This window comes from Columba livia, chromosome Z (genome assembly GCF_036013475.1).
Source record: "Columba livia isolate bColLiv1 breed racing homer chromosome Z, bColLiv1.pat.W.v2, whole genome shotgun sequence".
Taxonomy (NCBI): domain Eukaryota; kingdom Metazoa; phylum Chordata; class Aves; order Columbiformes; family Columbidae; genus Columba; species Columba livia.
Window position 1 is genome coordinate 16,936,503 of NC_088642.1, and position 14,128 is coordinate 16,950,630.

Sequence of the window (14,128 nt, forward strand, 5' to 3'; positions counted from 1 at the left end):
GAAAATATTAAAAATGTGCACATCTAAATTTTTCCATGTTCTGTATATACATATGTGTGTGTACGTATACATAGAAATACTCATGTACCACACATATTCACAAAATTTAAGTGGAAATATTTCTGTCCACTATTTTCCCACATGTAAATGACATCATATATTTAAAAATGTCAATAATAATATCATTAAAAATAATATTACATTTATTCCATCATCAACTTTCCGTGTTTTTATTTTCTTCATCTTTATTATGTCCATTGAGCATTAACAGGCCGGACTCTGCTTGCACTTCCACAGATGTTATGCCAAGTGAATGTTGCTGACATCACATCAGGGACACATCTGGTTTACAGCAGCTGAAGTGACAGGAGAATCAGGCCCAAACATCCCCATGTAAATTAAAAACTTGTCGTTATCTGCTCATCTGGACCTGATGAAGATATACACACCACCGTTTAAAATCCACTGAATGAAAAACATGTAGCTCACCACAAAGTTTTCAACCAGTAGCACGCTGAACCAAGCTCCCCCCCGCCCCTTTAATAAATAAAATAAGTGAGAAAATACGCTAAAATATGGAGAAAACTTAAACACTGTGTATATTACATACCATATAATACATGAGGGTTTAGTTTTTGATCTAAACCATTTTCCTGACTAGTCAGGGGAGACCTGATAAATCACTGGTAAAGAAAAAAATGGTATTATAGAAATAAAGCACATATTTCTAATATAAATGAGAACCTGTGTGTATTATGTGTTATATACACACAGTACACACATGAAAACAAACTTTTCTAGTTTTGAATAGCAGTCTCTAAGTGAAGAAAATAGTGTTGTACAAATTTAATAAGCAGCTAGGTTTCATGTTTAACATTCAAATTAATTTGGGGAGCAAACAAAGGTCCGTGCATCTTATGACTCTAAAGTCAGACATTCATTCATACATTTTAAAAAAGCCCTCTTTAACATTACAAGCAATTTATGGCAAGAATGTTCTTTGATGCGAGACACATGACACTTGGCTTACCTTTCAAAAAGGTTTTTTTTTTTTAAATAAATCTATTATATAAAGAAATGTGTGTCTGCCAAAAGTCTGTTAAAATTACATCAAAACAATTTTAAAACCTGCTCACTGAGGATAATTGAATTCAAATTCCTGTTTTTAAACATTTAGTTAACAGTTCAGAATATTGCCTGGTGTAGTTTCAATAAAGATGTGATATGAAGACCCATAAAAGAGTAAACATGTCTCCATTTCAATTTGCTATGACAACAAAACTTATAGAAACAGCTTTCTTGGCTGGACAAGTTCAGTGTACAAGTAATCCCTTGCAATAGCTCTATGCCCTTAACATAATCTGTAATAAAACAGTGCTCCCCATAAGCCATTATTCACAAAACCTGAAATTCATGTGACATTCTGAAAACGTCTCCTGCAGAACAGGTTAGCAGTTAATTGAACATACATATTCAATATATGTATCAAGGCCAGAAAACAAACAACTGGCTATTCCTTGTTATCTGTGCATGTCAAATTTTACATTTAAGATTCTCAGGGGTTTTTTGCCTTTTTTTTTTTCTTTTTTTTTCTTTTTTTCTGGGAGACTCACCTTCTGTCATTGGTTGGTTTCAAAATATAGTTAAGTGGAAGATAGTATCTCACTGTAATTACATGGAATTCATATGAAAAAATAAACCTTACATTGGACAATACTGTAGAACACCAGAGTAAGCTCCATAAAGAGATACGGTATCTTCCATTAGATATATATATATATATTAAAAAACAAAAACAAAAACCAAACCAAAAAACACCAACCAACCAACCAAAAAAACCCCAAAAGGAAGAACTTTATACAAGCAGTTATAGTAACTATTTTTCAATTAAAGATGCAATTCTCTCTCACTCCTGGCAAGAATAAATTGGTAATGGCACTGCTTTGCCACAGTGCAAAGTATCCTGAGAAATTATTAAGAACAATAAAACACAGGGCTGTCATCACCAAGTTCTTGCACAAAACACAGCAATTAAATATCTTAAATAAATAAAACAGCGAATAACCTATATTGTGTCTATCACAAAAAGGGGATGTGACCTGGGACACTGCTAATTCTTCCTTCACTGATAATTAGAAAAGGATTGCATTCAATTACTGTTAATATCTTTCAAGTTATCTATGGCCAATAACGTACAAGGAGGTAATTTGTAATTCAAGTTTTTTTGTTAGGTTTTTTTTTTCTTCAACTAGCTACAAGCTGAATTCTAAATTTTACATTGAAATATGACTCAAATTTAAAACAAGCCCTCTCAGAGGAGCGTTTTCTAATTTTGTGCAACTTTGATGCAGAGCCCAACATAGTCCTATGAAGAGAGACAGTGCATCTTTAAGCTGATTGGCACTGAAATCCCATTTTCTTTAGCTGCATTCTATTAGCTTGGCCAAGTTATCTCGTAGCTCTGTTAGTTCAAATATTTTTCCATCAAGAATTTCTAAAAGTGTCTTCAAGTTATTGCGAAAAGCTTCTTGCTCATTCTGACTTTTCTCCAGACGTTGCTCTAGATCAGACAGCTGGCCTTCCAGGTCTTTGTTTCGAATTTCTACTTCCTTCAGAGAAAATACATAACATGTTAATGTCTCATCTGCAAACACAAAGCAGTCTAACCTCCTGCTGGTATTCCTCTGCTATTTTGGTCAACTGCTTTTTAAAACAATTTGTGACACTTTAAAGCTTCCACTAAGCCAAAAACAGAACTTAAATTGTTATTACAATTGCCTGTGTGCCACCACTTCCTCCGTTTTTTCAGTAGTTCATCTGAAGGACAGAAACTTTTGGAGAGGGATAAAATTCAGCCAGTGTACAACAGATCGGGTTTACTTACTCAGGTAAGTTATTGCTTGTATCATTTAGAGATATGCCTCCTAGTGAAAACAGCTTCTCAAAGGTTTGCTTAAGTTCAAGTACTCCCTGATTTAACCTACATGAACTGCTCAAGGACACAGTTCCCATTAAATGGCCTCACACAGAAGCTCATCCAGAGCACCGCTTCCTGGACAGAGGAGTACTACCTTACCCCTGTCCCACATTATAGGCCTTTTCACCATGAAAACTAGGATAGAAACATCAACTAGCAAGACAGATCTTGACGTGGCACTGACTGTAAGAAAGTAAAACCAGTGAGTGCAAGCTGCATGTGGTGTCTCGCTGCATGTGGTGTCTCACTGCAGGGTGCCCAGAGCTCCCACCCCAGGGCAGCCACCAGCCCCAGGGATGGTCCCTTCCCACACAGCGGTGGGAGGACTGAGCAGAGACGGGGTACAGGCAGCTGGGGGGACCCGACCTGGGCCAGCTCAGCGCTGGGTGGCGAGGAGGAGGAACCCCTGGCACCAGCCCGTGGGACCCCCACAGCTCGGATGGTGCCGGGCAGGGAACGGGGCCACGGCTGCTTGGCTTTGTGTGGACCTCGTGCCCTCTCTTCTGCCAAACTACTGGTGTGACAGTTGCGCTGGTCTGGAATAGCATATTGTTATTTGTCATGTTCATTGTACATTGCATAAATTCATTCTAAATTTCATAATTTCAGTTGTGAAAGACTCTTTCAAAGGCAGAACAGAGGCAGCGTACTTCATACACCCTGTGGAACCATTCTCTGGAAAAAAGCATTGTGAATTCATTTTTACATACATTAACGTTGTTTCAACACTGCTTCCCTTTGCAAAGGCTTTGTGTCACAAAGCTTTAATGGGCCTGCTCTGAGTTTTTACAGCAACCAGTCCCACACAGCCACAGGAGGGAGGTCTGGCAGCAGGCATTGCTCCCAGCACCACGACTCCTCTCCCCACCCTCCTCTCCATTTTCATTACGGTTCTTCTGTCTCCCTCAAAGCTGACAAATGTACTCATGTTAACATTGGAAATATCTCAGCTAACCATAATAAACAACCTGACCCACATGTATGAACATGTATGTGGGCACTCAAGAGTAACAGGTACAAAATGTCAGCCTTGTGTCAAAGTCCACGGCCCAAGACACGTTTCCACCTGTGAGGGGTCTGACGGCTCCACCAGCCACTGCATCCCTGGCCAGAAGAGGGATCGGGGGTTGTGGTCACTGCCAGTTTTGGCTTCCAGGCCCTGCAGCAGGGCAGAGCTACGGGAACCCCTGCAGCAGGGCAGAGCTATAGGAACCCCTGCAGCAGGGCAGAGCTATAGGAACCCCTGCAGCAGGTGGAGAAGGCAGAGCTATAGGAACCCCTGCAGCAGGTGGAGAAGGCAGAGCCTCAGGAACCTGATCTCCTAATAGCTGTGGCTGCTTGTGCAGCCAAGGGTTACATTCAGACTGAACTGCAATATCTTCCTTCTTGTGTGTAAATGGGCAAGTTAAAGATTACAGAGCTTTAGGCACTGGTCTTGAATATCACGGCTGAGAGCAGGAATCAGCCCTTGCTGCTTGGACCAAGAGGAGAAGTAGTTTAATCTGTTTAACACTGAATGATATAGTTGCCAAAGCATTAAAGGAAGCTAACTGAAAAGAGTATTTGTAGAAACTATATAAATTAAAATACATACATGCTTATGTAGTGATACCCCACCACTGCTATAAATGGGCAAGCTAATTGATAATAACCCAGCTATACCCTCTGAAGGCTCTCCTACTCCTGCCCTCTGAGCTGAGTACTAGCAAGTACTACCCCGTGTAGTGAATGCATGGGTTCAAGACCCTCGGAGGCCAAGTGACTGGGACAAAAAGGGAAATTCAAGGCCCTCTCAGCTCTGCAGGAACGACACAGTCCTTTCTTTAGCTCACTCAAAACCCATGGCTGTTTCTCCATGTTTGCTCATGCATCCTACTTCTCCTGTCACTGCTTCTCTTCTGCTCAACAAATGTGTATACACTAGAAGGTCTCCTTGCCACTGCTCTTAGCCCAGAGATAATTAATTTCTATAAGCAGGCAAGCTTGTGATGAAAAGGACCACTTTTGAACAACTCCACGAATACATTAATGGTTTTATTTCGTGAAGTCTGGGCCTGAAGAGCATGCCATTGGCCTGTATCTAGTACTGAAGATCATCTCTCAGCCCATTCTCAGATGCCCTTAAACTGAGGAATTGTTCTGCTGTGAGCTGTGAGGGTGGGAGCACACAGGTAAAACGCAAAGCTTTATGTTGGCCGTAGGAACTTCCATCCATATTCAGCAAAAGGCAAACTTTCCATTACAACTCCTTGCCCTGTTATCGCTTCAAATTAGAAGAGCTCCCTTCTTTTGTTTATAATTCCAGCTTCCATATTATATTTCTATTCCATTTTTGACATCTCTTTCCTAACCCATATACATTTGACTTCCCAAATATTTCCTCAGATACACTTTCTCCAACATTTCCTCCTGTTTTATATTCCCTAAATTATGCTTAACATATTTAATAATGTATGAGAAGTAGAACTACCTGAAATACGTCAGAAGCTGTTGCTTTTAATTTCTGCTTCTTCCTAAATGTTACATTTAATCCTTACACATATTTACCCTCAATTAGGATTAATTAGTTTTGCAATAGTATTGCATTACAAGTTCATGTCTAGCTAATGTGCAGTTTCCTCTTACAAATCAATCTACTTCAAAACTGTTGCTTCTTGACTTGAAGAAGGGGTGTCCATGTAATGTAATCTATTCTAGTTGTGTCATCACACTTCATTTGCAGTTAATCTCATCTAACAATAAACTAACTCTTCTGATATGATACATTCTGGCCCTTTGCAAGGTGTATTTTACACTGTTTTTACAAGCTCTTCTTACAGTGGGCACAATAATTTCTGATGCACTGTTTTATTTTTAAAAAGAAATAAATTATGAACAAGTTATGTTTGTTGTTTGCACCAAAATAATATTTTGTGGAATTTAGTGCAAGGATACAAATAAAATATTCAAACTATATGCAACAGTTATACTTAGGAATCAGCCATAGTAATAAAGATATCCTGACTTACTGTGAGAGTTACACTGGTCATGACTAATTGATATATCTTCTCTACATTGCTAATGAAATTATTAATTAACAAGTGCCCTGATACTTACCTTTCACAGTGATAACATATTGTTCTTCACTGGAATTTGCCAATGATGGATTTCTAATTCATTCCCTGATATGAGTTTGTCAGAAATGCAATACACCTTAACATAGTAATTTCTTTGTATAGCGTTTTTCATACAAGCTATATTCCAAAATATTTTAGTTACATAATCCACTTTTAAGCACAAGATGGAAAAAAAAAAAAGCAGCAGAAAGAGTGAGATGAACAGATACGGCCCCTGGAGCAAATGAACCTGAAAATATTTGATGAGTCAAGGAAATTAATAGATGTGAGATGGTTGGTCTGGAGCTACAGAAGAAAACAGCATTTCACTGACATCACAGGTTGGGGTAAAGTGGCTCAGAGAAGGCCAGTATAATCAAAGCAGGATGATTATACTAAAGCAAAGGCTCAAGGCCTTTTGCATGGGCTGCATCAGGTCAGTAACAAGCTTTAAGCTTAAGAAAGACAAGTTTTAACTCAGATCCTAAGTGAGCTTTAAATGTACTTGAACCATACAGAACTATTTGCAGAAACTGATTATACATTAACTACATTATGACGTATGGACATGCATACACAACATATCCATTTGGTTACTAAAGATATAAATATACCAAAAGGAAGCTACTGACTTTTATAAAGTACAAATTTTAATAAAAGCTTAGCATTTTCTAATCTTTCATCTCTTACTAGTCTCTCAGAATTCTGCTTGCTAAGGATAGCTAATTCCTGGCTCACTTTTACTTTTCATATTATCTTACCCTAAAATTATTGCATATGCTACTGCTAGAACAATTTCCAACTTTCATTATAATCTCCTTTTTGAGTCTCTCAGATAAGCACCTTTTCAGCTGCAAACTCCCACTTTTAGCCTAAAGCCAGCAACAATTTCTGGAATAGCAGAACAGGCAAGCTCAGGTACATTCAAAACAATCTTTAAAGATTCTTTAAAGAAATAACATACTTTTTCCAGATAATTTGACTTAGGAATGAGAAAAATGAATAGACTCATTTTGTTCTTATGTGGTTATTCTGTAGGTTAAAATGAGATTCAAGGAAGTTCCAATTCAAGTAGTGCATTTCAAAGAATACCTGCTTAGTGATTTTTAAGCTGTGGCTAGTCTGATGGGCTTGCTTTCAGCGTGATTTGGGTCGAGCCACAGAACAGCGAGGGTCACCTTTCAGCGATTCGGATTTGGAGCTATTTAACACCTGAGTTGCCAGTCCTATCAGAGCTCCGAATTCAGAGTTTAACCCCCCAAAGCTTTGGGTCAGCCTCAAGGCAGGTTTCAAAATGGAGTATGTGTGCTGGCTGGTCAGCCCGGTGACGGAGAGTTGCTCAGATGTAGCAAGGGAGGGTACACTGAGGCCACACTGACTCTGGTGGGCTGAGGTATCTGGCTTTACATACAGTAAAGAAACAACCCAGAAAAAAAACCCAATAAAAACAAAATAATTCTAAATAATTCCAATAAAAGGTCAAAGTGTGTTTTTAAAGTCTGTACTACACAAGAACCCTTTAACCTTCTCTTCCTCATGGCACATTTAAAAGCTGAACACAAATTCATTCCAACCTGATGATACACAGGCAGATTTTCCATGGCACACAAGACCTCTGGCAAGATACGGCAGTGAGAATGAGACCACAGCTGCCCAGGACATGTATCAGTGCAGGACTTCTGCTAGCCCAAGCGTACTCTGTGGATTTGTAAATGAAATTTGGGTGTGCTCCCTCGGGTAAAATAGCAACTTGCATCAAGTGGAACTTTTTATACAAATTCCTAAGGATAATCCCACCCACCATTTTGCAATGCAGTCTAACTTATGTATTTATCTGGCATCTCCAGTGAAGGCAGCACAAGTTGCTGATGTGAACTGCTCACACGATGATAATTTTTCCCTTCACTCTAAATTAAGATGATGCTTACCTAAATTAAGATAGCTCACCTGTAACTTCTGGGTCAGAGAATCCCTCTGTGCCTGGAGCTCTCTGGCATTGTTGATTTCTTGCTTCAATCCTTCTATTTCCTAAGGGAGAAGAAATAACCTTGCTAGCAATGCGTTACCTGGCTTGGCCTCAGTGCTGGATATCACCTCTTCTCCTGAGCAAGCCTTTGCAATGATACCAAAACTGGCACTTGGCCACTGCCCAGCACAGCACATGAAGTGTAAGCCCCAATCTCAGTGCTCCTGAATCATGGTGCCTAAAGAGCAATTCCACTGTGAATAAACAACACTACAGATAAGCATTCACTTCTAAAAAAAAAATCAAAGTTTTCCTCTTCCACACAAAAGATCTGAATTTTTTTTTTTTTTTCATGGAAAATTAAGGGTCCTGTAATTAGAGGAATAATTTTATACTTTAAATTATATCAGAATCTATCCTTCTCCATTTTTTCAATGGAAAAATCCAACTTTCATCTGTGCTTGTTCTGCCACTAGTAGCAGAGCATCAAATAACTTCCTGCTTTGACCATTGTTTTCTGTTAAAAGTGAGTCTAAAAGAAATGGTATCTCTAATTTAGCAAGAAGAAAGTAATTAGGTACTAAAATAACAAATACAGATAAAATAGTGAATGGAAGAGAAACTTTTTCTTAGCTTACTTTCAGGAGATAAGAATAAAAACAGCTAATGAAACTAAAAGGCATCAAACTTAAACCTATTAAATACTTTTCCCCAGAAGGGCATATTCACCTCCCCAAACCACTTCTGGAAAGATCTCTTTGCAGCGAACAGCTCAGCAGAATTCAGAAGTGGATGGGCACCAAAATGGGACACATTATCAAGCTGAGGCTAGTCTCCTAAGTATGAGGGAGTTTGTAAAATGCTTTGTTCCATTTTGGGAGAATATTCTGTAACTACTGTGCCTCTCCTGTATCCTCTTTGGAAACACCTGAAAACTGCTCTGCTGGAGGCAGGACCCTGCAACCCCCTCCAAACCTGCACACCAGTGCCCATGGCATCTGTCACGGAGGGCTCAAGGGATTTGGTCTTACATAGGGCAAATAATCCTTCACATGCAGCTCCTTCCACCTCTCTTTTCCTATTCATAAAGGGGCGATTCTTGATCATTCTGTGGCACAAATCTGCTTTCCCCAGGACCCATGCCTGTGCAGGTGCTACTCTAGTTCCTTTTATTTTCTTGGTGCTGGTCCAGACCAGAGAAAAGGGCACAAAAATATCCTCAGATTTCAGGTTGGGGGCTTGGAATATGTTTAAGGAATGGGCTGATCTTAGGGATCATAAAAGTCAGCTGTATTAACACAGCCCGAAAAACAGATTGGCCTGAAAAAGGCATTGATCTATTACTTTTTCCAAACTCAAAAGCATGTTTATGAGAGCTTCCCTTCTTAGTGCGTTTGGCTTGCAGCAGTGTGATGACTGCTCTGTGGAAACCACTTATGACTTTTGCAAACAGAGATGCTTGGTAAAAGCAAACAGGAAAACATGACACATTTTTTTGTTGTTCAGATGCCCAGCCCTATATTGGACTGGTATAACTGTATACACAGAAAAATGTTAATAATTTCAAAGAAGCTGAAAAATAAATTTACTTTGTATCATCTATAGGAAATAATGCAGTATTTACGAGCCATCATGAAGCTTAATATCAAAAGTCTTTAGAAATGACACAATAGAAAATCCAAGAATAAATGGTAGCAAATACCTCTTCTTTTTTCTTCAGTGTAGACTCTAACTCCTGTATTGTCTGGTTTAATTCTGTTTTATGTGTGTGGACTGCATTGGCTTGACTGCTCACACACTCTAGCTCAGTCACCTGTTGAAATAAGTAGAAATACCACATAGAGAATTAATTTCAACAAATTCAAGGTACTATTTCTTCTTCGCATCAATAGCTGCATTTGAAATATATCCTTAGTTCTGTATGCCTTATGTTGATTAAAATAGCGAAGGTGCTCTTATGAAGTTAGCATAAAACTCCTTAATTAATTGTTTAGCATAAAATGGTTGCTATGGCTTCTTGGAAACAATAAATTTAACAAGTCACAGGCTGAAAAGAACATTTAAGTAAAACTCATACTCACTAATTTTTGAGATTTTTATGAAAGAAGCTAAATTATCATTTCAGAGTCAGTAATGGCGAGACGATTAAACACAAATCTGTCTGTCTAACTAACCTCTCCATCTGACACGTTTTCATTTTTCACCATCTTCATCAACTAAGCCAGAATGCTCACCCACTTCCTAGCAAACCTATTAACATTTCACAGCCTCAATTTCCGACTTGGCATCCAAAGATAATAGCAGACACTCAGCCACCAATGTACAACTGCCAACTTCTTACTTCCTCTAGTTTCACATCTCATCTCTCAGTCACAAAGCCAACAGCTAATGGCACAATTTGGATTTGCATCGCTCCTCTTTATTAGCAGACAGCAAACACTCTCCATCTGCCCTTGGATAAGTTAAGATACCTGGCAGTGGTACACCCTTTTTATTTTGTTGTTTTTTTTTTTTTTTTAATCAAAGAGATGCTAATATACTGTCACTCACAAATAAACAATTGTCAAAACCAGCATCTGCACTGAAGAAATAAAATCCATGCAGCTAGAGTCTATGCAGAAAAGTCTTTGTTCATGTACCTCTCAAATTACAGATCAAGATATCAGAGCTCTCTCACACTGCACGTCTGCGTGGATGTGTGCACTAACACCTATTGTTTCATAATAAACTGTTGAAATATTAAAAATACTATTTACAACCTAATAACTCATTTTTATACTGAAGATATGAGCCTGTCAATCTTAGTACATAGTCTTCAACAGAGCTGCACCATCTACCTACAGTAACTAATAAATCTGTCCCCCAAATCCTTTGAACAAAATGCTACACAATTCTGTAAGAAAACCCTTTAGGTCTCCATTTAACTTTCTTGGAGAAGTAGCCCTTAGATGGACAATTTTATTTCTTAGATAAAAGAACATCCTGAGGAATCAAGGTGGGTGCCCTCCAGCACTGATGTAGACTAGCTAGTGAAGCCACTGTGATTCCAGTAATTTCAGACTCTGAACTATTTATAGGCTCAAAACTCACTGACCACAGAAAGAAGTAAAAGGAAAGCCAAGATGAAATACAAGAAAATTAAAATAAAATCCCTATCGACTTCTCCTTTCTGAGTCACAGGGCATGAACTTCTCTGTGACAGCCATGACAAGTCTGGTTTCCACTACTGGAAAACTGTGATGAAACATTTTTGCACATAATGTATTTATAAACAGAAACAACTGAAATTACAGCAAATTCTTGAGACGTATAAGAGGAATGAGGGATGAGGATATAGCTTGGTAAGACAAAACCTCACACCCCATCACAAAGAACTATCTTACTTGCTGGAATTGTCCCAGAAGAAATATCAGTGTTCATGGCAAAAAGTAATAGCAGTTTGCTCAGTTTTATATGCCACTAAACATGGAAACTGAAGTCTTAGAAAATTTACTCAATTTGCTTCAATTACACAAAAATGTCTATTTAGATTCCTTGTGGCTCCTACCAGTTGTGACTGTTACAGTACTCACCACTACAATAACACAAACACAATGAGCAGAATTGGAACACGTGACCGTTATTAACCTAAGTCTACACAGTGTCTGAACTAACATCTAGATACAGCAAGAATCACAGAGGCTCAGAGTAATTCAGGCTGGAAGGGGATGCTGGTGGTCATCTAGTTGGGGCCTCCTGCTTAAAATGGGGTCAATTTTGAAGTCACATTTGGTTGCTCGGTGTCTTACCTTATCAAGAGCCCTTCCCTATCTCGCAGAGCTGCCTCCGTTTTACACAGGTTCCTGTATTTCTGACATTGTGGGTTTATGCAGATCTCTATCTCATTCTTGAGTTTTGTGGGAACTGTCAAACTCACTCACCTTCCCCACTTGCGATGTTTAACGTCTTAAACACTTCCAAGCTCTTCTGCTGACCCAAGTCTTGAGTTGGAGGTGGAAGAATTTGTGAACCCATGGCTAGGGTTGTTACAGGAACACAGGGTCAGGCCCTCTCCCACCCCTTGTGAAAGACCAGAGCGTTGTATGGCAACCTCCAAGAAGGCAAATCTCTCTTTTAAAACTGTTAGACTCAGCTCCAGCCACTGGCTGAGACAGAAGAAAACTCAGTCCCCAAAACACCTCTGTCCTAGCACCTAGTGCCCTGGAAGCAAGCGTGCAGAAGCATCTCACCCTGCGAGCAAGGAAGCACTTGGACGTTCACGCTCCCCAGTACACTCCAGTCCGTACTAACTCAAGACACCTATTGAAATTGCTCAAGCAAACCCAGCTAATTTTGCTTGAGCAGAGCAGGTAGTGCTCTCACAAACCTTCTTGCCAACAGAGGCAAGTGCTGTCAGAAGGGCAATTAATTACCAATGCTAAATGGCCTGTAATGTCTTACTCTGCTCCAGCTTTTCTCTGGGCAAATGTCCATCTCCTACTGCTTATGCAAGAAAATAATGCATTGTTCAAATGTTTTGTTTACTGTTGGATGAAAAATCAGTAAGTTGGAAAAAAATAACAAATTCCATTTTAAAAATGGGGTTACTTTAATCACAGTCTTATTTTAATGCCTGTTCCTACAGAAAACTCAAAACATGTCAGATATCTTCATGATGTTATCTTCTTGAATATACCTATAAAAAGGCAAATAATATTGTGATCCTTTCAAAAAAATCCGTAAAGTAAGATGGGCTAGAAAATGATGTGATATAAAGAATATGCAGTTGAAAAGAGAAGTAACAAAAGATAAAGCTCTAGGCAAAAATCTGGATTGCATTTACTTGCTCTATTTCCTTGTTTCAAATTGAATTTATTTTTCTCAAGACCAATGGCCCAAAAATCATTAAAAATAACTGTTTATGCGTTATGCACAGAAGGAGGCATAAAAGGAGGTTAAAATGCTTTAGTCTGACCCTCCCATGTACTATTTTCAGGACATCTCCTCATTTGGTGTTTCATCTTTAAGAGCAAGGCTCAATCAATCCTTCAAGCCTTTGCACAGCAACACTGAGCAATGTACCTGTGATTAAGCCTTGTTTCCAGTACAGAATTCAGACTAAAAGAACAGCCTTTGAACAAAAACTGATGAAACAAGGTTCTATCGTGCTATTGTAAGACTGCACTGACAATACTGTGGTTTTGTATTTGAGTCTAAAAATGAAAAAAAAAAATATTGTTCTTAGCTTCTTCTTCTTTACTTTGCACTTTTCATCCAGGTAAGGATTGCACATAGGAAAAAAAATTCTAAAATGGCTTTTTAGTGACTATTCACTGAGCTAACTCTTCCAGTGTATGGCTGGCGTTATATTTAACTCCAGACTTCAGTGAGAAATACATCAGCTGAAAAGGCAACTTTTTCTGGCAGAGCCTAGACCTTCTCAGCAGAGGCCATTCTAGAATTTTCTGGAAAGTTTAATCTAGGCTCAACAGCCAGGCAGAAATTTTCATTGCAGCAGACAGCTATTGCACACTGCATTGCTGGGAACACCAGGGGAGTCAGGCTTTGAGCCTCTTAACACAACATGGAGCAACACTCTTGATGTGAGCTCAAGACAGTGACTGCCCAAAGCTTCAGAAGACTGAGGAACCCCTCAAAGAAAACAAACTGAATCAAATCACAAAGAAACCGAGAGAGGAGTTGCACCACTTCCCAACGTAGACAACTACTTCACAAGTAAAGACTTCAGTTAGAGGCAAAGAGGCGGGAATAACAGAAATATTTTGAGTGGTCTCCTTCCCCAAATAATTACTGACTGCATGAATCTGTGCTGTGTTTGCTGCAGGTTGATTCATTTTTCTAACCACTTTCTTGAGATAAATTTGTACACTTCTATTCTCAAACAATAGTTTTTATTCAGCATCTTAAATTCAGTACTAAGAGGTTATGAAGTTCCTTCTAAACTTCATACAGAAATCAGTTCAACTGCTACAGAAATGCAAAGAAAGGCAGATAAGAATATATTTCCAGTGTAGCTGTAGCCTATTTTATATACTTGACACCATTACCTTGTTGTTTCCTAAAGGTATTTTTATCCCTTCTATTCACTGC

General features: G+C 38.9%; 1 protein-coding gene across 1 annotated transcript in view; it reads right to left on the minus strand.

The window, feature by feature from the left end:
• Positions 1–2,167: 2,167 nt before the first annotated feature.
• The window catches only part of HOMER1 (homer scaffold protein 1), a 90,173-nt gene continuing 78,212 nt past the window's right edge, over positions 2,168–14,128 (minus strand). Inside the window, exons 7-9 of the mRNA XM_065047397.1 lie at positions 9,741–9,851; positions 8,020–8,100; positions 2,168–2,609 (exon numbers count right to left, since the gene is read on the minus strand). Coding sequence (XP_064903469.1) covers positions 2,421–2,609; positions 8,020–8,100; positions 9,741–9,851 — 381 coding nt within the window. The 3' untranslated portion in view covers positions 2,168–2,420. The remainder of the gene's footprint in view (positions 2,610–8,019; positions 8,101–9,740; positions 9,852–14,128) is intronic.